General features: G+C 41.4%; 1 protein-coding gene across 1 annotated transcript in view; it reads right to left on the bottom strand.

The window, feature by feature from the left end:
* The window catches only part of ASXL3 (ASXL transcriptional regulator 3), a 167,700-nt gene that overhangs the window by 44,653 nt on the left and 97,738 nt on the right, over positions 1-25,309 (bottom strand). Inside the window, 3 exon segments of the mRNA XM_070421632.1 lie at positions 10,633-10,796; positions 22,935-23,054; positions 23,990-24,107. Coding sequence (XP_070277733.1) covers positions 10,633-10,796; positions 22,935-23,054; positions 23,990-24,107 — 402 coding nt within the window.

Genomic DNA, 25,309 nt, shown 5'->3' on the forward strand with positions numbered 1-25,309 from the left:
GCAAATTGACATTTCATTATATACGCTATTTGTAGAATGAAATAACTGTATAATTTTTAAATCAATATATACGGTACATAGAGCAATTTCTAAGAAGCGTCTGAATTATTGCAAATGTCTGAGCTATTTCCGTCGAGGAAAAAGATGGGAAGTCATTTCCCATTTGCATTTATAAAGGCTGCGTGACTTCTTTAAATATACACACTGGTGCCAACAGATATCAATAAATCACACCCCCGCGTGCTTTAAAATGTCTGACACACGCATTCATTTTCCTCGTCCAAAACTCTCTGCAAAGGGGACTGTATAAATGTTCCATTTCGGTTTAATGACATTCACCGTTCAAATTATGTGCATTATTGCCAGTGAGTGCGGAAACCTGAAGAGCACAGAGCGAGACAGGATTTCAAAGCTCCTACACAGTGCATGTCTGTCCATGGCTAATCACTGAACAGACCACAGCAACACAGATATAAATGCAGGACAAAATTGGGAGATCAGGAAGAATGCATTGAAATGCTGCAATTGCCATTTGGACAAAAAATAAAAATAAAAAATAGGTGTCATTTACTTAGAGGCAGTTGGGGATGGTCTGGTATGTATTTGGAGAAACAGCCCTGATGGCCCCGATACCAGCAAATGGAGGCAGAAATGAGCCTCACTTAGAAACGATACCGATGACAGAAATGACAACAACCTATTCATCAGTGATGTTCCATTTGAAAGTGTAATAAAAACCTAAATATGACTCCACTTTACTTGAAATGTATTCCACCAGCTGTCATAGATTTTTAAAAGGTCACACAATTGTTCTGTGTAGACACAGTGTATAAAGTACACATCCTTAGAGCAGGCAGGGTGTGCTCTGTATAATCCAGGAGGTTCTAGAAATCCTCCAAGCAGATCTTGCAGAGAGCTGAGCACAAAGGTGTGTCTGGCTTCAAACCCAAGCACTAAATTTGTTAAACCAGCATTCCCGCGTGGGGACTGAATGAAGAACTAGCTACAAGTCTACCTGCTCACTGGCAGGGCCCAATGCTGCTCGGTCCCTTGTGTCTTTGGTTTTGATTCTGAACCTAAGTTAGGGCTGCAGCCAAGGAGAGGACTTTTGATCCACGTTTACCTGAGCCTGACCAGATTTTGAGACTCTATAGAGCACTGTTCAACTACATGCACTTCTTCCTTTAAACACACATCTACCTCACCCTGATCTAGGACTTGCAGCCTTCAGAACTGTGAGAAAATAAACTTCTGGTTTGGGGCCACCCAATCTGCATTTTGTTCCGGCACCCCCAATGAACTAATGCAATGCCTCATACATCAGGCCTTTTCTTTTCATTCTATAATGGCTTTGGTTAAAGTTCTTCTGTATACAGGACATACTAAACTAGCCTAATATGTGGTTTCCCAGCCTATACCCATTCATTCATTCATTCATTCAGCATTTACTGAGCACCTACTACATGCCAGGCACAGCGAACAGAAGAGACAGAGCTACTGTCCAGGGGCTTCTATTCTCATGAGGAAAGCACAGGGAAGGAAATACACAGAAAAATAAGGCAGAAAACAACTAAAGAGGGTGTGCTCCATGGGAGGGGAGGCGAGGAGAGCCCTTGGGAGGCGATGCCATGGACACTAATTTGGGGGGCGAGAGCGAGCTGGCCTTGTCAGAAGATACCGGAAGAGCGTTTCTGGAAGAGCTGATAGCAAGCACGGAGGCTCTGAGAGAATTAGGTTTGAGGGACAGGAAGGCAGATAGTGTGTTGGGGAGCACAGGAGACTTGGTTAGAAAGTTTGTCAGGAGGACATTCTGAGAAAAGGGAAGTGTGTGGAAGGCCGCCTGCCCTGTTTATCGGAATTCCGACTTAGGGGAGACTTAGGGGAGTGTCGAAGGCGGCACCCCTAATTATTCCTTGACCTTTCCAGAGATGTCTGTGAATGTGCAGACCCCCGGGTATTTACTGGAATCCTTATGCTTAATCCCTGGATGCCCTTCCCTAGAGGACAATGTAAACACGTGTCCTCCCAAGGTTACTCACCCTATTGATTGTATCTAAAGATAAACATTCCAGTAAAGGCCTAACGAGGCAGGCAATCGAGGCTGCCTGGCTTCTTCAGCCACGCTGTCCCTTAGCCCTCTCCCCCACAATGAAACTGTCTGAGTAATCCATTCATCCGTCGTTCAAGGGCTGCTGGTCAGCCCCGGCAATAGTGGGGCCGAACCACAGGCAGGTAGAGCTCAGGGACTCTCCCTCCTCGGCATCGCACTTCATTCCTCCAACAGAGCCCCTTTTCTAAGCTGCAACTCTGAGAACGTCATGGTCACATGTAAATGTTCAGTACATTCCACACTGCTTGCCGACCTACGAGGCCTTTTCTAAAGGCTTGCTCCAAACCACCTTTCTACCTCGACTTACCCTACATCCCAGCCGTCTCAACTATGTGTTGATAGACATCATATGTGTCTCTGCTTGTGGCCTGGGGCAGGGAGCATCATCAGGGGAAAGAACATGACCTGGATCAGACAAATCTGTGTTCAGATTCTGGCTCCCACGTCGTTACTTGGGAGAAGCTGGGTAATCCCTAGTTTCTCCCTGACCCTCCGCTTCCACGTAGAGAACGTGGGGTTAATATACAGACCCTTTGGAGAGGCATTGTAAGGATGAGTGAAAACCCATGTAGAAGTAATTGCAAGTAATCAATGTTGTCACGGGCACATATTGTTTCCTGTGCTAGGATGTCCACTACACTTCTCAACCTGGTCAACTTCCTTCATCTTCTGAGACCCCAATTCATGAGACATCTTTTCTCTGCAGCCTTCCTACCACCCACAGACAATATCATCATCCCCTGGATGTTGCATAAAACTGCATATACCACCACATGGCGTGTTCTGTAACTACAGGATTTACATCTCCACCTCCTCTGGAATCAATGCCTCTCAGAGGAGGAACTGTGACTTCCTCTAAAGGGCTGTCAGTGAGGTGGGGGCCTAGCAGGCATCCTCAAGTTAGGATGATTTGAGGAGAGTACATGTATGAGACTATTCATAAAGGTGTGGTCTGCGTGGCCACAGAGGACAGTGCTGTGAACTAGAGCTGATAATGGGCTGGTATGTGACCTGAAAGGCAAGGGACAAAGGGCTTCACTGAACGTAGCGAGGGCTGTGTGGGCAGGACCCTCTGATAGGAGCTGGTCAGCGGATGCAGCGGTGTGGGCCACACAGGGCAGATGAGGGGCTCAGTCCCACTCCTCCTCCTTCACCCAAACTTCTGTTGGCCTCCCCTGAAGCTGAACCCAGTTAGAATCCAGGGGCCTTCTCTTTTCCCCCTCCTGAACAATTCAGGCCTTAGGTTTTAAGTAATGCAGGCCTCTGAGCCACAGAGGAGGTGGAGGGGGCCCACGATGACCCAGAGAACAATCCCAGGACCCGTGGGGGAGGCAGGTGTCCACGTGGAGTGGCTGTAGAAACTGCATGGTGAGGACGGCGCCTGCGTGAGGAGTGGCCGATGTGAGTGTCAGAAGTCAAGTGGGAAGGGGAGGCTGCCCACTGCGGCCGGGGGGTGACAGCCCGTGTGCAGGAAAGAGACCATCTACCAGGGGAGGTGCGGTGACCAGCGGGGAAGACTGGTTACCTACAAGGGGACTCACCAAATGTTTAGTATATTAAGGTTCCTCACTGTCAGTCTAAGGCAGCTTTGAAAAGGGAGGACACTGGGCTGAACCATGAGATACAGAGAGAATCAATAAACATGGAGATGAACTGTGTTGTATTTCTATTGTGACTAGGCTCACACCCTTTTTTTTCTATAAGATATTCTTTGTTTTCAAGACACAGATGTAAGAAGGTGTTCATGCACCATACATGAGCACACACATGTTTTATGTATTCACTAGAGGCCCGGTGCACCAGTGTTGTGCCTCAGCCTGGCCTGTGCCCTCTTACAATCTGGGACCCCTGGGGGGGATGTTGGACTGCTGGTTTCGGCCCGATCCCCACAGGGGCCGGCCTGTCTTGCCCAGTCCCTATCAGGGCCGATCGGGGCCCGGGAGGGACCCGGGGAGGGCTCCAGGGTGTGTCTGGCCCATCTTGATTCATGCACCGGGCCGGTTTCGGCCTGATCCCTGCAGGCCAGGCTGACGAATCCATGCACCAGGCCTCTAGTATGCATATAAGATCTTTGGTTAATCTCTTCCAGCCCTTTCCCCTCCCCTCTTCCCTCAGAGATTCATTAGTCTATTCCATGTTTCCATATCTGTGCATTGAGCATCTGCCCCTGGTGGTCAGTGCGCATCATAGCTACTGGTCAAATGGTCATTCAGTCACTTAGGCTTTTATATATACTAGTATAGATATTCTACCCAGATGTCCTAGCTCTGTCTTAGAAATACATCCAGATATTTCATCACTCTGTCTTAGATCTGGGAACAGCAACACCCTAACAGTGAAGAGCACATGTTTTGAGAACTCTTGACTTTTAAATACCATCCTCTGCTAAAGGGAACATGGCCCCTCAGACAAGTGGTACATTCCAGGGCTGGGGCACATAAAATGCAGATGAGACTAGAACTGTCTGATGACTTTCAAAGTGATAAAGTGCTCAAAGAACAATGTTAGAGACATAGGAGCCCCTTGAACAGGCTCCCAGTGACCAAATGTGGGACAGTCAAGCACAATAACCTACTGAGAAAACAGGAAACAGTGAAACCGTACAGGTATAAATAAGTGAATACGAAGAGTCTAAAGAAGAGCAGTATATTCACACAGTTTAAAAGAACCTTCTCGTAAAATATGATTTAATTACCACAGGGAAGCAGTAACTTTACACTGGAGGAGCGTGGCAGATCCACTTTCATCAAATGATCAAGTGAACATCATCGGTATGGAGACAAATCAAAATTGTGTGCCACTTAAGAACTACAAGGAGAAGAACACAGCATCATTTATCACGTTCCTCCCCAAAATACTTCATGTGAATCTAATCACAGGGAAACATGACACACACTTCTGAAGTGTCAAAATCATGAAAGTCTAGGGAACGACTGAGGAAGTGTTCCAGAATGAAGGCGATAAGGAGACATGACAACTAAATGCAATGACAGATTCTGAACTGGATCTTGTTGCTAAAAAATGACATTACTGGGACAACTGGCTAAACTGAAATGGAGTCGAAGAATCCCATGGTAATAAGGATCACTGTTAAATTTCTGATCGTGATTGCTTAGATTGTGCATATGTAAGAGAATATCCTTGTTTGTGGAAAATACAACCTTCGGGTCACAATATTCTGGGAGGGGGGACAGGATGGGTCATCAGGATGGAAATTTATTCTCTATGTATCTTTAAATTTTCTGAAAGTTTATGATTAGTTCAAAAATTACAAAAAACAAAAAAACCCAGGAGGCATAGGTCCTCCTGGTGCAGTAGTCCATGCGTGAGTTAGCCTCCCAGAGCCAAGCAGAGTGAAGAAGGCTGAGGACGGAGCTAAAGGAACAAAGGAAAGACATCATCTTATCCCTCAATGACCTCCTAAAGTCCATTTGCCACTGTGGCTTGTATGTGGCTCCACACTGACGATTTCTCACGGATTTGTATTTTCTATCTATTCCCTGGCTCCTTCCCATACCCTTTCTTACTCTCTCTCACAAATATATGTATTCCTCTGGGATGACTATGATGTCTCTCAGCCTCCTCAAATCCCACAGCTGACAATGGTATCCATGTAGATTTTATCACTCACTGAATTTTATTCAGTCCCCAAACCTGAACATATAATCGTTTCTGGACATTTCATATAGTACAGCGGTTCTCAACCTGTGGGTTGTGAACCCTTTGGCGATCGAACGACCCTTCCACAGGGGTCGCCTAAGACCATCCTGCATATCAGATATTTACATTATGATTCATAACAGTAGCAACATTACAGTTATGAAGGAGCAACGAAAATAATTTTATGGTTGGGTCACAACATGAGGAACTGTATTTAAAGGGCCAGAAGGTTGAGAACCACTGATATAGTAGAAGCATTTCAACCCAACATGTTAAAACTCAACTCAACACCTATTCCCGCACCTACAGTAGGCACTGTTAACTGACTAGCAAACTTCTCCCCACCCCACCCCCATGACATATCCTTCTAATAGAACCTCCTAAAAGCCAGATTTCTGAAGTATATCTGACCTCTACCACAGTGCACCATCTTACCTCTAAGGTTCAAGAGTGGGCCTGGATGCTTTAAACCACTGTGCATAGTCCACTGCCTTGGCTAGCATCATTGTTTTAGAAGTGATCATGTGGCCTAAGTAGTACCTTTAGTGTGAATCCCAGGTCTTCTTTGAAATACTGAAATAGAAGTACTTTCTTCATGAATATGAACTGAGAGGCAAGTTTTTGATTTTTTGATTCAGGTTTAGAATAGTGCCAACAAGAAGGGAGACGATTTTAAAATTAATTCACTAATAATAATTAAAAGGGTCCTTAATAAATACTGAAGCCAGGACCAACAACCAGAAGCCCACTCGAACCTCTCTTTTCTAATTACCTGAGCCAATAAATCCCCTTTATATTTCAATCAGTTGGAGTTTGATTTTCTGTTCCTTGCAGCATAAGGTGTGGAGAGTAAAATGAAGTGTGACAAAGTTATAAAACAACCAGGAGTAAATAAAAAAGGTAAACTAAGATAAAAATGCCTTCTTAAAAAGAAAGGAAAGTACAAATATAGGAAAACAAAATACCAGACCCGCTAGCTTAATGACAGTTGGCATTGACAGGAGAAATGAGAAACCTGGCTTGTATTTTGAAGATGCCATAAGGCAATGAACCTGGCTTTACGTGGTCCAGAGGAGGAGGCCGGGGAGGATGGCGCTAGGGGAGAAATCAGGCAGAAACCTGGGAAAATCAAAGGCAGGAAACAGGATAGCTGGGAATCTCAGATGCTGTAAAAAATATGCGAAGACAGCTTTCACACCAGTGAAATTCTCAGGTATTTCACATAATTAGAGCGCTTCCCACTGGCTCAAATAAATCTATGTAATCAGATTCCCATTCCCGTGCCTTTTCTAGGGATCAGATTCTGTTCCAGAAAATAGTGGTGCCCATTCCCATTGGGAAATCTATAAGCGAAACTGAAACATCAGCAGTTTGGTAGCAGGAGAGAGGATTTTGCTCATCTTGAGACAGAGACAGAAGAGCTCTAAATTCCTTGGTACCAAATGCTGATAGGATCACAGAGCCGTTCTGTCCTCCCAAGTCACCCGAGATAAAATCTCCACTGCCTTCTAGACCTTTCACAACCCCATCTCCCAGGCAATCTCTCATGTCTTCCTACTTGTCTGGGTTGAAAATATGCCTGGAATTCAGTCCTTTCTGTTCACTTTCAAGGCCAAAAGCCCAAGGTCAGACCCTTATCTCTGTTTTCAACTACTACAATGGTCTCTGAACCAGTATCCCTGAGCCTTAACTTTCTGCCTGTCCCATCCATCATTCACAGGACGACTGGCTCTTAAGGGAAAATGAAGAATGCATTTTATTCATCTTTTAGGATCTTCTTCCCCTCCTTTCTGTCCAGGCACTAAACTATTTGTATACATTATTCCATGCATGCCATTTCTCATTTGCAAAATCTCTGATGGTACCCATTCCTTGGAGAAAGAGTTCCAAGAGCGTAGTCTGCAACCAGGTCATCAAGATGGTCAACCAACAACCCGTCAGCACAGCATCCCACCTCTTCCCCCCTCATCCAGGCACAATGAACTGCTGGATCTCCTGGTACTCAGGTCGTAGTAAGTGGCACGCTCCTCCTCTGTAAGAGTCACTGTCCCTTGATCCTACTGATGAAACATCTATTAGTGCTTCAAGGTTCCATTATCCTTTCCACCATGAGATCATCTCCAGTACTACTTTCAGACTGAAGTTCTTTATCCTCTGGACACTCAGAGGATGTTCTTTATTGTGCCCTTTTGGCATTTATATTACTTTCCCTTGTCTTATGCTAAATTTGGTGTAGATCCACCCAGTTTTAAGACTTAGTTCCTAGTAATGAGCAAAGTGTATATTGTACAGCATTTTAACATAAGGTTGTCTTTCTTCTCTGTTATTCCTCTAGAACAGTGGTTCTCAACCTTCCTAATGCCGTGACCCTTTAATACAGTTCCTCATGTTGTGGTGACCCCCAACCATAAAATTATTTTCATTGCTACTTCATAACTGTAATTTTGCTACTGTTATGAATCGTCATGTAAATATCTGATATGCAGGATGTATTTTCATTGTTACAAATGGAACATAATTAAAGCATAGTGATTAATCACAAAAACAATATGTGATTATATATGTATTTTCCAATGGTCTTATGGGACCCCTGTGGAAGGGTCGTTCGACCCCCAAAGGGGTTGCGACCCACAGGCTGAGAACCGCCGCTCTAGAAGATTCAATCTTGTATCCTCTGTATTTCACAACGTATACAAAGCACATAATACATGCTCAATAGATGTTTCTTGAATAAATAATTTCCTGGCAAACTAACTGTTATTTGTGGACAGGTATTGTGCCTTGCTCGTCTATATTTCTCGCAACGACTAGAAAAAGCTGAGTAACAGAAACTGCTGAGGCTGGCCTCCTGGCTCACTGAGCTATTTGGCTAAACCTAGGACAACTTGTCATTTCTCTATTCTGAAAAGATGTACTGACTATCCTTTATATGCCAAATCTTATTCTAGGAGTTGGAGGCCAAATTGCCAACAAGATAAACTACACAGATGTTGAAGTGGAGGAAATAGTGTGTAACTAAAAAAATCAGTCCCCACCACCACAAAAAAAGTAATTTTTTTTCTTAATTCCTGCATTCAATTCTCAATCACACAAGCTTGAAATCTAAGAGTCATCAGTAGCTTCTCCCTATATCTTACGGCAACTGCTACTTGACAAAATGTAAAATTGCTCCCCCTGGGTGATGATGAAGATAATGATGACATTATCCTCCTCCTCGATTTCAATGTTATTTTCCAAATTCAAGCCCTCATTTTGCCTTTTTGAAACAACTAAAATTGCTTTCTAACCACTTTTTCCACCCTCATGCCTCCCATCTCTAACATTCCTTTTTAGTACTGCCTGAGTAAGTTTCTTAAAGAGCAACAATATTGTACATTTTAGCTCTGCTCAAAAGCCCTCTATGGCTTTGCACTGCAAACACAGGGAGAACACTTTCCAAGACCTCTTAGCCTTTATACGCAAGAATCTCCCGAAATCAACCTCTGCTTTGTCTCCCCAGATTCACTGGCACAGTTCCACCTAAAATCCAGTCTCCCACAAAGTTAGCTCTTGATTTTGTATCTCAACCTTTCACCTTCTGTCATTTATTTCCAAATTCTGCCCATATTTCTCGGCCCAATCTTAAATCTGTCTCTGATTCTTTCCTTCTGCATATGAAAGCTCAATATACTTTCTGCCTTCCCCTAATGCTTATCTGTTTCTATCTCATATTTTGATTATTTAGAAATATAACTGATGTATCTAACTTGAGTGTATGTAATCATTGATTTCATAAATATTAAACAATTTTTATAGAATGAAGGCAAACTTCCAAACACAAATCTTCCCAAAATGAAAATAATATTTTTCCAGATAGGAACAATAATCTCTACCAAAGAGATCTATAAGAATGACAGAAAACTAGATGGCTCAACAAATTTTAAATATGTATGAAAGGAGATAAGTTAGTAGAAACAGAATCAAATAAAAAGCTAAAAAAAATATTCACAGTAATGTGAAAATACTGAATCCATCTCGCCCATTTCAATCTATGGAGGTACCTATCATTTTGAGATACGAATTCATTTTGAGATACAAATTCATAAATATGCACACACTATGTCCATCAACTGGAAACAATATACAGTGTCAAAATTTATTGAAATAAGAATCACAAGGAAATGTTTCCTATTTACCATTTAATAATTTTTGTGAGATTTAATAAAAGCTTATGTGATGAATTTGTTTGCCTTTTCTAAGGAAACAGCTTTAGAAGATGACTGATGCCTGCTATTGTGGGTCTATCTTTGCATTTCCTTATTTTAGAGGCCTTTCAAAAATACTACACTACACTTAAAGCATTTTCAGTTGTACTAAAAGAAAGATAAAAGGTGATTATTTATAGGCAATCGTATTTATGATGATAGACTCTCAGAAGGCAACTGCAAACATAAATTTTAAATGCTTTTTGGAAAGAGTTGAGAATAAAAACATTTACATAATTTCTTAGAAGCCCTGGCTTTTTATTGCTGCACTTCACTATTCCCTCCGGGGAGGGAGCAGCTACTTCAACGATGTATTTGATGGTGGAATGTTTGATTTCTTTGCTTTCCCTTCCCATGGTGGGGAGGTCTATTGTTTTCACTTTATTGCAATGTGCTGTATCTTACAATTGGGATTGGCTCACGCCTGATAATAAAAAATGGCTTTGTTTTGGCAGATGAAACAAATACACCAATGCTAGCGGTAAGCATGTAAATTACATAAATACACTGGAACATTACAAAAACGGTCCATCCACTTATCAGTCATCTTTGAGAAAAGACTTGCCACTTTATAAATACAACTAGTGACTCGTATCAAGTGTCTAAACTTCTACTTACCTGACGGTCCACTTCTGGGAGCAAAAGCAGGAGGTATTGTTGAAAATGCTGAGGTAAGGAAGCAAACGTATGTTTATTGATTAATGCCCTCAAGTTAGTGTTGACAAGAATAGATCCTGGCGTTTCTATGTCAATGTCCTCAGCTTTGGTCCATTTCAAGTGTCCTGTGATAAAGAGCAAGAGGCATGCGTTTACTACGGACTGGAAACATCATGCACGTGTACACACAGATATACGTATACATCGAGCACATATATGTACACATATAGGTTCATGAATATATTTAATTCTACCCCTTTTAAAAATGGTATTTCAGAAGGAAATCTCAAAGCTTCTTTGTGTTCCTATTTGCCTAAGCTGTCTTTAATTTTCATCACGCATACTTCACTCAATGCGTCCATATTTTTGTCTCAAAGGAGCACCAGTTCTAGATAAAGAAGTACTTTATGTTCTTCCAATTCCCCAGAATTTTAAAAAAATTTGGGGAGCATAAGTGGTAGCAAGTACAATATTTGTACATTCTATAATACACAGAATGAATAATAATAGTGCTGGGAATTTAATAGAGATACAGGTAGCACCAATAGCTCGGTGGTCCCCATGTGTCAGGTAGAGCACCAAGCACTAGATTATTTCAGAAGACTCTTATCCAGGGTATTCTGAGAGCAATAATGTATAAAGCAATCCTTTATAGAAATATCAGCTGCATGGTCTGCAAAGCCAGTATGCTTTGAACGATAATTCTACAACGCAAGGCGCACTGGCCTCCAACAGGAGGCCATATATAGAGGTCACAACTGGAAATACTGACACAAGAAAGTAACCTACCATGAGGGGCAGTCAGCTGATGCATCAAACAGAAGAATTTCCACTCTTAGCTACTTGAGTTAAGAGAACCATTTGAATGTGATATTAATAGAGTGTATTTTCAATCATTTGTTGATAAATTACAGCTTATGAGCTATATCCAGTCCAACTGTTTAGATTCCCTAGGTCTACCTCTGCATTACAATTCAGAGTTGAATACTTGTGATGGAAATCACATGACCTACAAAGCCTACTGCATTGCCTCTCTGTCCTCTGATAGAAAAATTGCTGGCTTTTGTTTTAAACAATTGGAGACAAAAAAAGGAATAAAAACCATTATATAAAAACAGGACACTATGATAAAAAAAATAGACACATTTGAAATATGACCATATAAAATATCTAAGAAAATTAGTTCTTTAAAAATTAAAAAAAATTCAATGAACACAGCAGAAGAAAGAATATATAAATACACACGAACACACACACACACAGACACGCACCTAAATGTCCATCCAACCGGTAGCTATGATGTGCACTGACCACCAGGGGGCAGACACTCAACACAGGAGCTGCCATGATGCACACTAGCCATTTAAAAAGAAACGGCACCGCGGAGCTGGTGCCCACAAAGCAACTTTCGGCTTCCCCCAAGTGGAACACAGGCCCTGCAACCACCCTGGAGCGACAGCCCACCAAATCGCAGCTAATGCTGCCAAGACCCCATGACGCAAAATGTGGCCCCCAGCCCAGCCCAGCCCCGAAACGGTCGCTGGGGGTGCCGGTTAATGACGTCACGTAGCAACGTGGCTTCCTCTCCCTAGTGACTAGCCTCCTTGGAGTTTCTTCAGCCCAGGAACATGACTTGCTCCGTAGCCAGGTGCAAACATTTTACACTTTAACCAAATGTCTGTGAAGTGTTTTCCCGTGCCTCATTTCATTTGATCCTCACTGAAGTCCTGAAGTAGTAGGAGACTGGGTAGGATCCTATTTTCTTTTCATTAGCCGGAAAATGGAGATTTAGAAAGCTTAGAAACTTGACCTGACTGAAAAGAAGTAAGAAATAGTAGACCTTAAAAATGACTTCAGGTTTTCTCACTGAATATAGTCAAACACTGCTGCAGTTAAATATTTTACCCTTTGTTCTCCCTGCATGATCTACAATAATAATCTGCTTCGTGTTGATATTTACTGCTGTGTTGCTGACAATTCCTTGAAAGAGAAGTTGGGGTGCTTTACTGGGCTGGAAAAAGTTTAGCTAAATCAGAAAGCAGGTCTAATTAAGCAAATTTATACACACACACACACACATATATAAAGCTCTCACTGGCGCCAATCACACGCGTGTTTCGATCTGTCATTGTCGATCGTGAATTTGGTTGTTACTTCTATTATAGAGAAAGGGTGAGTAGTGATGTTAAAATATTTCTTCTAATTAATTTCCTTTCAATGTGCATGGATCCGTGCACTGGGCCTCTAGTTATTAAATAAAATATAGAGTTGGTGAAATATCTAGAATACAGCACATAAGATGATGAGTAAAAAACCACTATAGAGAACGAAATACAGGGAATGGAATAAGTAGTCTGCGTCCATATCTGTATGAGTTTCAGAATAAAAACACACAGCAGGTGGCAGAGAAGCAATAGTTGAAGGGCTAATGGCTGAAATCTTTAGAATTGAAAAAAATGATGAGTCCTCAGATAAAGCAAGACTCCAACTCTGAAGGACAAATATCCATGTGATATGCTGAAATCACAAAACATCAAAAAAAAGAATATCTTAAACAGTTTTGAACAAAAATAGACTACCTCAAAAGGGATGACAATAAGACCGAAACCTTATCCTCAAAGATAACAGATGACAGTGAAATATCTTCAAAGGGCCAAGAGAAAGTAAGTGTCAATCTAGAATTTCATTGAAAACAGTCTCTCAAAATGGCAATGACACAAGAACATTTTCAGTATCCAAAATGGAAACTAACCCTTAGAGAATTTTGCTAAAATAACCAGTAAATGTTCTTAACAAATAAATTAAATCGAAGAAAGAATGAGCAAGTAGCAAAAGCAATGTGTCAACTAAAAGACTAACAGAAACAAGTCCAAATGTATTTAATGGTGAAAAAAATACTAATAACTAATGAGTGTTAAAACAACTGGAAATACAATAGTGGAGAATCATCGCAAGGAGATGGGAAGGTGTGATTGGACTGAGAATACTGTAAAACCCTGGCATGTTTTGGGAACAGGAGAGAAACAGGCTAGTTCTTGACTTTGTTAAAACTCTATAGGTAGCCACTGGGGGTCAGGGGAAAGACTCATAACTTCAAAATAAATGCATGGGAGGAAAACTCAATCAATCAAATGGAAGGTATAAAAGGAGGAGAACTTTTTTAAAATTAAGCCCAACACAATCAAAACAAATATAAATGAATATCTGCCTTAGATTTAAAAATACAACCCAATTATATGATGCTTACAAGAGACATATTTAAACTAAAAATCACATAGAATGGATAAAAATGAGGAGATAAACTAAGAAATACTAGGCAGACATTCAAAACAACAAAAAAAGCAATACTACAATATTAACATCAGACAAGACAGTCAAAGGTAAAAAACAAAACAAAATGTATTGGGCATGAAAAAGATCATTTCTTAAGTGTAGAATAAATAATTCACTGGGAAATATATTGACCTTAAGCCTGCATCTATTTAAATAGGATAGCATTCAAAATCTAAAATTGAGAGACTTGAAAAGAGAAACTGGAATTACACAATGCTAGTGGGAAGTCTTAAGATATTTGATCGGAAATTGCAATATCAGACAAAAAACTTATCTTAAGAATACAGAGGACATCAGCAACTCAATAATCCATCTTGTACCGATGAATTTAACCTAGGGCACTGCACGGAGCCCTTCAGAGAAAGCAATGTTTTTGTCAGCACTCAAGGGACAGTAAGAAAACAAACATAAACAAAACCAAAAAACTGACCAGTGAGTCTCAACAAATACTAGAGAATAATATAAAACCTCATCTTTCTTTTCACAAAGAAATATGAGTAGGTATCAATAACATGAACACAGCAACTGTTCAGTCCTCACATACCCATTATATATTTGCACATTCAAAAACACATTTGTAAATATTTCATAAGTTAGAGGGAAAAAATTGCAACAAAAATTATAAAACATTTTGATTCTGAATGATAATGTTAAAATTTGTAAATTGAAGCTCAATAGGTTTTAAAGGCAAATTGTATATATTAGAGAGTGGAAAAATATTGAAAATTCACTTGTTAAAGGTACAAATCAAGAAGTTAATACATGAACCCAAGAATAAAAACTTGAGAAAGAAAAATACGAAAAATTTAAAAATTAAGATAGGCATTCATGAAATTTAAGAAAGGACAAAATAATTTTTCTTTTATTAGACTAATAAAACTGGCATACCTCTAGAGAGAGATGGCATCAATGAACATGAATAGGAAAGAAAGGTAGGCATATAGTTTGAGATATATTATAGGTTTACAAGGCAAAAGTAGCTATATATAGATTTTTAAAAGCACAAGTAATACTACGACTTTAGCCAGTATCTTTGAAGACAAACTGTTATGTTTATAAACTTTCAAATTTAACTTAAAAATAGAAAACCTGAATGAATTTATAAAAGCTTTTAAAAAATGGATAAATAGGAAACCCTACATACACACAAAGCACTTATCAGAAATAGCTCTGAAGATGAATTTTACCAGGACACCAACAAACTTTCCCATTATTTCATATTATACAGATCCCAGTGACTAGGCAATGCAAGGAAGTGCTTTAGTTCACTTTATGAAGTTCATATAATCTTTATTCCAAAGTAAGGATAAAGACAGAAAGAGAAAATTTCTTGGCCAATCTCACTTATAAACACAAAAGTACAAAAGTTGTATCTATCTTTTAAAAATCTAAAGCAAATCTCACAAACTCCTAATGTTTGTTGAGTCACGGTGTGGATGTGTACATGTCTGCTTCATTAGCTCTGTACTTTTCTCTATGTTTGAAGTACTTGACAATTAAAACAGAAAGGCCACGGGGAGAGAATAGGGAAGAAGCTGCTTACCTTTATCAGAGGCAAATGTAAAACCTAGAGACAGAAATGTTGAAAATACAGGGAAGGCATTTGCTTAGTTGTTTTTTATGGCCTAGAGATTCTCAATATGAAGGAACTGAGGTCGCTTACCAACAGTAATTCTGATTGGGAGGGGGCATTGGAGAAAACAGAAATCTGAAACACTTTTGAAATACATGTTATGAGCCATGTGAGAAATATGGATTACGCTGCTGGTTACTGTTTAGTTTGCTTCAAAATCATTAAGAATATCAGAGGGGAAAAAAGATCCAGAGAGGTACAGTGGGGCCTTGACTTACTAGTTTAATTCATTCCGTGATGGAGCTTGTAACTCAAATTACTCGTATGTCAAATCTTAAAGTGAATGAGTGAGACACGTGATGCTGGGCTGATGTTGTGGCGTTCACTGTGACGTTCGCTGCGCCAACTAGCGGTGGGGTATCTGAAGCTGGCTCGTAACCCGAATTTTAGCTCTCAACTCAAAGCAAAAAATCGGCCGAGAGACGGCTCGTATCTCGAAAAACTTGTTAGTCGGGACACTCATAAGTCAAGGCCCCACTGTACATGGTCTTTTATGGCAACACCAAAAGACCTGTTTCAAAGATGTCCATTTAAGCAAAAGCATGTTTCATAATTTTGGAATAAAAACAGAACAGATGAAACTCTTGCTAAATTTGCTGCCACAGAGAATGTTTAATTCCTTTTTAATTCTCCTCATGCACTTACTCCTAGCTGGCTTAAGGACAATCCAATTATATCTGATTGCCCTAGCTTGTTAAAGCTGGTACCTCGTCTCCCTACAGTATCCACAGGAAGGAAAGATGCAGTTATTTTAGTGTCTAATTCCCGACACTAGAAAGTGTCAAGTATTTGAGGGCCATGGGAGGAGGAAGAGAAGCCACAGTGAGAATCTCTGCTATAGGAGCACCAGGATGATTCCAAGATAAAAACCATGGGCCTGTGTCCAAACAGGGCCAGGGCAAGTCTCTGTTATGTTGACCAAAGGGATTTGGAAGAGCACCAATCTCAGGAGAGGCTGCAGACGTCGGTGCTCTCGTGGACCAGTGGATAGAACGCTGGCGGAAACACTCAGACTCCCAGAAGGGACCCACACAGGATTTACACACAACACACAAACCCCGAGACACACCAGTCACACGGGGACAGGAGCACACACCAGGGCAGACCAGAGCACCTGGGACCAGAGGAAAATACAGAAGGAGTTCCGAATGAAAAGAGCGCTTCATTGCCTCAAAGGAACCGAGAGGAAGGTTCTGAAAGAGCTCGGAGAAGAAACACAGAAGCTTTCCAAGAGCGAAGTCTAAGGGGTACACATGTATCTGAGGTCAAAATCACACCTTCTATGACGAGGATCCGCATAGCCTTCACACATGAAAAACCGTGTAGAGAGTCTACCAGGGAGCACTGAATCCATTGAAATATAGTACCGGGGTCATGAACTATGGGAATGCTGACTGCAGAACAGATATATAAATGTTAACAACGATGTATAAAAAAATAATAAAACTAACCAAGACATGGAGGTAGGAGGGGCTACGCGTGTAATTATTTCCCTGTCCTTTACAATATACTGCCCAACGTTAAATGAATACTTAAAAGAGATAATTACTCCTCTTCCAGTTTTTCATTTATTTAATACCTTTGGAGAGACCTTTTAGCAATAAATAGATCTTGTGGCAATGTTTAGCAATGCTCTTTTTAAATTTTACTTCTGTTCTTTTTTAGTAGGCAGCCTGGGCTTACTTAAATTTTATACTTTTAATTTAAATGGCATAATACAGTTTCTCAGTGATGACCTCTGGCTAGACTTACACATGAAGAGATGTCAAATCTGTTTATAAAACACTGAGAGAGATTATTTTGGATGATAGATTGAGGCTTATTTTTCAAGTCTTATTTTTCCGCATTGATTTATTCTTAAAGCATATAACATTTTATGAAACCAGTAATGTTATCATTCTTCACTACAAAAAAGATTAAACCAAATAAAATATATTGGAACGAATCCCAGAAGTTGGGCTCAGCAAGCACATTTATTCCAAACCCCTCAGAGACATCCATTACAATCTTAGGCGAGTTAGGCAGGCACTCTGTAAACTCCTTCTGAGTGGGTAGGAAGACCTATCATTAAAAACCGGTTTAGGTAAATGACCCCTGATTTTAGCTAAGGGAAGATGTGAAAAATTAATTTGTAAGAGAGTGGTAGGAGAGAATAGCATTAAACAATTTTTTAGATGTGTACAATCCACCCTCCGAGTGTCCTGGAGGCCACGAGATGATAATGTACCAGGGTTCTCTCTGAAGACTCCACAGGGGAGCTTTTAAATGAGTTTCATCCTTTGCTAAGATAAGCAGACGGGATATTAAACCAACTGATTAGGCAAGAAACACATGTACTTTAAACCCCATTTTCAGCTGTCACCTAGCTCTCAGCTCACTGGATGTGGTTTCGACTGCCTGATTATGTGGTAGTCTAATATTTACTGTTATAATAACCTGCAAGACGTATGATATAAAAGAGCTCTTGGAGATACTGTTAGCATTTGTTTTACGCATAACAGAATAACGTTTCCTACCATACATGATTAAGAAATGGGGGAGGGCTAACAAAAGGTTTTTTTTTTGCTATAACATCATCAGAAAAATATTCTATAGATCTGTTTGTTTTTTTCAACTGCACTCAATTGACCCATGTCTCATGTCTATTCCATCTGAGAGCTACTCAGAGAAATATCCTTTTACTTTCCATAAATAATCCTGGTTAAGAACAAAACAAACAGAACAAAGATAAAACAAAACACCAATGTCAAAAGTAGTGGGTCCCTAGGCTGTGATATATTTCCCACAGGATCTCAAGAGCACGATCAGAACTAGAATGACTGGGGTGTCGGCGCTCATTGTGTCTATTTTTATTGTGTGCTCTAGCCCTCTCCCGGGAGCTGGCCTCCGCAGGGACCTGAGGGGCCCTGGGGGCATCCTCCACTGCAGGGTCCTCAGGGAAACACACCGGGGTCCACTGTGTGCTGGGCTACACTCACGAGGCTCCGAGACTCAGGTAAAACCTCCACCTTGAAAACAGTGACTATCCTGCAATTTGACAAATTAACATAAGGGACGATGAAAAGTATTCCATATCCTGTTTGGGAAATCTCACAATAAGGATGAAAATTTAGATTAACACCCTAAAGGCTGGTATTTACTGAGTTTAATTTCAGAATTCCTTGAAGTTAGAAAAGACTTGTAGTATTTGTTTTCGTTTAGAACTAGAGGCCCGATGCACAAAATTCATGCAAGAGGCTCAGCCCTCACAGCCACCGCGGCTGCCTCAGCCCTTGCAGCCCCAGAAGGTCATCCGGAAGGACGTCCGGAAGGTTGTTCGGCTGTCAGGTCTAATTAGCATATTACGCTTTTATTATTATAGATGGCTTCAGTAGATTAGGGCTTTTATACAGTTACCTCTACCTGGAGATGGCAAAGAAGGTGAAAACCACATTTCTGAAACTATAGAATTGGATGTCTAACTCTGCTGGGAAAAACAGATAATTAAGAACCAGTTCTCCCTGTCTAGCTGGCTGGGAGTGCTGGTTGTTCATCTTTCTTCACATTGGTTCTGGAGCTAACATTGGTCCTTAAAGAATGACCTATCCCAAGAGCACAGGGTCTCCTGGGAGAGGTCATTTTTATTCCAGGGTATCTAAGTAACTTGCCTATTATGCAGAAACCTATAGGATGCCTCATCCATAGACAAACCTACTAGCCCATCTGGTTGCCTATAAATAATGCATTCAAAACTTATTCAGCTCTGGCTGAGTAGCTCAGTTGGTTAGAGTGTTGTTCCGGTACGTCAAGGGTCAAGGTTATGGGTTCAATCCCCAGTCAGGGCACATACAAGAATCAACCAATGAATGCATCAATAAGTGGAACAGCAAAATTGATGTATGTCTCTCTCTCTCTCTCCCTCCCTCCCTCCCTTCCTCTTTCTCTCCCTCCCCCTCTCTCTCATCAATAAATATAAATTTAAAACGTGTATTTAGCACCTTCTAATAAGAGGGATATAAGGGGTGTGGTGAGAGCCTCGAAGATGGACTGAAGGTCATTATTCCAAAAAAAATGAGCAAGGTTAATGGCAAAGAGGGGAGAGCAAAATATCCATCAATGTGCCTTATGGAGTGCTAAATACCATCCAGACTCTACAATGCTTCACAGCACAGAGAATCTTCCACTCTGCCAGCTCCCTCAGGCCACAGAGCATCGGAACAATCCTTCCTGAAAGAGACACGGCCACTGTCTGGAGATGGTCACATTTAAGGCGCTTCCTGTCATTTTGCATTTTTTCACTTTTCACTCTAGAGTATTGGGCTTCATAAGCACTACTGACGTCATTCGCACAAAATAAGCCATTTCCCCTAAGCTGCTTGCTAGGTTAGAGAGTCAGTCACACTTCCTTCCCAGTAATTACCTGCAATTTATCTTGACAAATGTTTACCTTAATTGACTTAATTTAAATCCCACCTTTTTCCTCATCTCTTTCATTTTACAGGATCAGCCAAAAAATCTTGGAGTTGCTCATTCTCCTTGTTAGAGTAACTAGGGTGCCTGCATTTTTTTGTTTGTTTAATCCCCACCCGAGGATAAGAGTGGGAGGGAGGGAAGGAGAGGAAGGTGGGAAGAGAGGGAAGGGAGGAAAAGAGAGAGAGAGGCAGATAGAGAAATATTGATGTGAGAGAAACACATAGATTGGTTGCCTCCCGCACACACCCCACGTGCCCCTACTGGGGCAGGGATGGAAGCTGCATCCTAGGTACGTGCCCTTGACTGTGAATCGAACTGGAGACCCTGCAGGAGCTGACACTTCATACCAGCCAAGGCTAGAGTACTTGCATTTTAACACCTCTGGCAGACTCACGTGACAGAGGGCCATGCTGCTCCTCAGTGGTCTCCATAGGTCTACCATATCAGCTAAAGCAGTGGTCGGCAAACTGTGGCTCACGCACCACATGTGGCTCTTTGGCCCCTTGAGTGTGGCTCTTCCTAAGCCTTAGGGAGTACCCTAATTAAGTTAATAACAATGTACTTACCTATATAGTTTAAGTTTAAAAAATTTGGCTGTCAAAAGAAATTTCAATTGTTGTACTGTTGATATTTGGCTCTGTTGACTAATGAGTTTGCCGGCCACTGAGCTAAAGGATTTGACAGTCAGACCATATCCAAGATTAACTGTTTAGACCGGAGCTAGCTGTGCCTTTGCTTGTATCTTAGCTGTGTCATTTATGGGTCTGGGCAAACCTCCTTAATCCTCTGGGCCTGTTTCTTCAGCTGAAGAAAGTGGAAATAATTCTACTGTAGATAATTGAAGTAAGGACTAAATGAGGAATCTTCTGTCAAAACACCTAGACCATTGCATTCGATATGGGCATGAGTATGAGTTTACTGCTCCATTCTTTCATTAGGGGCTTCATTATTTCTAGCACTTTGAGGTCTAAAAGAAAGCAGGTTAAAAAGAACACAGCAATCTCCTTTATTGCCTTTTTAATTTGCTAACAAGTCAGCTAAAATACTCTCACAATACAATTTTTAACAAGTGAGCTTCTTCCTGGCATGCAGGACTCCTAGGCAACAATTAGATAATGAGATCCTGGCTGCAGACCTGAGCGCCTGCGAGGATGCTGATGGCCAGTACACAATGGCCTTGACTTCCAGGCCTGAAGTTAGCTAAGCAATTAAACAGCAACGCCTGTGCCTTGACATTTTTTAACATATATTTTTATTGATTTCAGAGAGGAAGGGAAAGGGAGAGAGAGATAGAAACATCAATGATGAGAGAGGATCATTGATCAGCTGACTCCTGCACACTCCACACTGGGGATCGAGCCTGCAACTTGACCGGGAGTCAAACCGTGACCTCCTGGTTCATAGGTTGGTTGATACTCAACCACTGAGCCACGCCGGCCGGGTGAATTTTCTGATATGGCTGAATTTACTGAGTTTGTCAGCAGACTATTTCTAATTGACGGTCAATGACTTTTCAGCTACTTTGGGTATCATAATATGGTATTTTTTTTAGGACATTCTTTACATATCATTCTCCCATTACAGTTTTCTACTTCAGAAGCTACTCATGTTAAAGAATTGATTTCACAACTCCCCAAAAGGCTAGTGGAAAAATAAAAACTACATCAGTATATGTGTAAGTGTGGTTATACACAAACACACACCTACGTTTGAGGCTACACAAAAACTATAAAATTATTTAGCTTTGGAAAAAATGCAAAAGAGATCATTATGCTACATTGAAAAAATTAAAAATAAATTCTGCTTCCCGGAAGATAGCTGAAAAATATAGCAAGACTTATTAAATGTGCCTAGGAGTTAGCAAAATTCCTGGTATATAGTAGGCAATCAATAAACCTTTACTAAAAAACTAAAAATAAATGCGTCACAATCTTGCTTGAATTTTGTAAACAGAAAAACTCTGCAAAGAAGAACTACCCTAAATTTCCAAGAAAATCAGTGCAGAACCAGGAATAAAGTTCAGGTCAATAAATGTGAAGTTTCTATCATTTTACGAAACGTTACGACGACCCAGGTCATTATCACTGCCCTTACTGAGGGGTGAAGTAACTAAGAGAAATGAAGCCATTCGGCCCAGACTTCCAGCAAGGCCGAATCGGCAGAGAACGGCAGTGCGCCACCCAGGAGCAGTTTGTTTTCATCTTGTTCCTTCTCATCTTCCTTTCCCCCGGCTGCTGCTGTGGAGTTCCTGATGAGATGCTATCAGGAAGGAGATCTTCAGAAGAAACTCTGGCGCTGACTTGGAAGACCCATGGATGGGGTCTCCCACACTGATTAGCAGCTTCACACTAGTTTTCAGACAAGCACGACTGACTATTTCAAGCAGCACCGATGGAAAGCAAGGCTGGGCAGCTTACTGCAGCCGACCCCCAGGACATGTACTCTCAGCTCAGTGAAGTCTTTATAAGTTGCATCCCCCCCCATATGGTATATTCTTAAAAAGTGAAATCCGGTGGCGGGAACAAAATATTGCTCATCAAATAGAATCATACTTGGCAGATAAATACTTGAAGATGGATGTAATTTTAAGTATCTTATCTTTAGCCTTTGTTTCATACAATAATGTCATTCACACATTTTAGCAATATTTAATCATCTGAATGCTTAAGGTCATTCCATTATAACTACATTTCCTTATTTAGTACCCTTTTGGTTTAGATTAATTGGAATGATTTAAGAAATGTTTGTTTTACCCTTAAAAAAATGTTCTGAGACTTTCCACAATTTCATTCAAAAAGATATAAATCTCTAGACTGTGAAATGTCATAGTCCATTGAACACTCACCTAAACCAGACTTTTTTAACCGTTTTAAGTGCTGACTTGTTTGTTTTCCAGCGGGAGATTTTTGCCCATGTTTCATTTCTTTATCTGAGCTGTCTGCTTCACCATTTTTAGATTCGGATCCTAAAAAAGGAAATGGTTATTAGGTCATTATCTTCCCCTTGCTGTCCTTGGAAAGAAACATCTCAAGTTGTTTTAAAAAGCTGTAGATATAATCTCCTTTTCTAGGAGTTAATTCACTACCTTGGGCCACAATCTGATTCCTTTACTGGCTACAAAGAGAAAGCCCAATAAATCAATCACACAGAACAAAAAGCAAGAACAGATGGCCTAATAGTGGAGTCAAAAACACGTTCGCTGATCTGACAGCTTATAAAAGAAACACTGAGATCTTTTGTAAAAATACTCCAGTAAGCTCCAACAATATTATCTCACTTAGAGACGATGCAAGACAGGAAGCTGAAGCAAGAAGAGAAGCTCAGAGAGAGAGAGAGAGATCGTACCTTTATAAATAACTTTACATTGCAGTAGGCACAGAAAATGCAGCCATCGGTCTATCATAAACGGAACGGCACATCGCTGATGAAGTGACAGGAGGTAAATTAGAAAAGGTCAGGGCTGCCCTGAGGTGGGAAGGATGTGGCCAGAACACAAAACCTAATCGAGGATGCCCGGCGTTGCAGCCGAGGACCGCAAAACAAGGCACACCCACCGAACTGCTGCTGCGGGCAGTGCCCATCAGCATGTGGTCCGCCATTAAAGTCCCACATCCACACAGAAGCAAAGCCAGAGCAAACACCCCGCCTAGAAGTGCCATTTCCTATCCCTACTGACGTGAGCAAAGGAAGTCCTTTGCTGATGAGAGAGCTGGTACCTTTGTTTAAGGAGCAAAACACTCTGTGTTTTTTAATCACTGAAAGAGTCAAAAGGTACAGAAACATTAAACAAAACCTCGAGTGGAACCATTGCTCAGTTGCAGAGAGAATTCCTGGCATCTCCTTTCAGCGAGGAAGTCTCCTCAGGGGGAGCCTGGCCCGCGGACCCTTTCGGCTCTTTACCTGACGGCGAATCCGACTGCTCGTCAGACACCTTCAGGGGTGTCAGCACCACGCGGGGGACAGTCTTGTTGACCATCACTGAGACCCCATTTCTTCTTTTCTGCTGCTGCCTCAGAGCCTACGAAACATGACAATAAAGGACATAAAAATATAGCCCCAACGGTTTCCCATGATTGAATTAAATGATCCATTTGCCCATTAGATAGAGCCTTTTATGAGACTGAATCGCACAGAGCTACTCATTTGTCAGGATTCGCAATAGCCACCTTCAGGTCATTTTCCCTCCACACCTACAATCGGGCTTTGGCCAAGGGTGTCACCCCGAGACCCTCTCGGGTATCATTCAGAAAACAAAGCCCACAAAGGCCTGCTCCACCTTCGCTGTGGGGCCGGAAAGCCCATGGCAGGTGAAGCCATGATGCCCAAGTAACATACACGTCGAAGGAATGTGTCCAGACCGGGATGGGAAGCGACGTGTCTTCGCGTCCCTGGCAGGTGCGCCCTCCGCGCTGCTCAGTCAGTCAGGGTAACAGAGTGTCATCAGTATGTACGGCGGGTAGGGACACAGCATTGATGCGCTCGCTCAGCCGTGGGCAGCGCTGCACAGAACCGCGGGACATGGCAGGAATCGTTTATTTCTGCGAAGGGAATCAGTCCTCATCTTGGAAACCTGGCAGCGCGTGGCTCTGTTGTTGGCTTGACTTTGGGCATTAACCTTCAGGACACGAGCCTGATGGCCTCTGGCAGATCCCGGAGAAAAATAAACCGAGACGAGAATCAATCTCTGCAAATGGGAGTGTTGCGTGATTCATAAATGAATCAGCCACGGTGCCGATGATGGAATAAAAGACATTTGAAAGTTCTGAGAAACAGCTTATCTAGCTGATGGATTTACGCCGAAAATTACCTGTAATAAAAAGGGTCTCAGGCAGACACATTGAATTCACACTTACGGGAAGGCTAAGACTCCTCAGCAAGGTTCAAAGGCTGGCCCCAGACAGTCTCAGACCTTTTTATTCCTGGTTCCTGTGTAATTTCTTCCAATTTTCTAACATCTCAGTTACTTGATTAATGTTCTTCGACCAACAGCTGTCACGGGCTGCTGAAACATTGCACTGACTATATATTCCCTCGCTGTCAGAAACGATGCCATTCTATTTGCAGAGTCGCAGCTGAATGTCCAACTTGTTGATCGCAAGATTTAGCAATCCAATAATTACAGATGTGAAAAAGTAAATGCCATGTAAATGAGAGGAGGCATAGTCAGATTATATTTATAACCAACTGGGAAAGTGAATGGGTTGAGAAATCTATTACAAA

The sequence above is a fragment of the Myotis yumanensis genome, unplaced genomic scaffold (assembly GCF_028538775.1).
Source record: "Myotis yumanensis isolate MYYU_CA2020_CCGP unplaced genomic scaffold, mMyoYum1.0.hap1 SCAF_7, whole genome shotgun sequence".
Lineage (NCBI taxonomy): Eukaryota > Metazoa > Chordata > Mammalia > Chiroptera > Vespertilionidae > Myotis > Myotis yumanensis.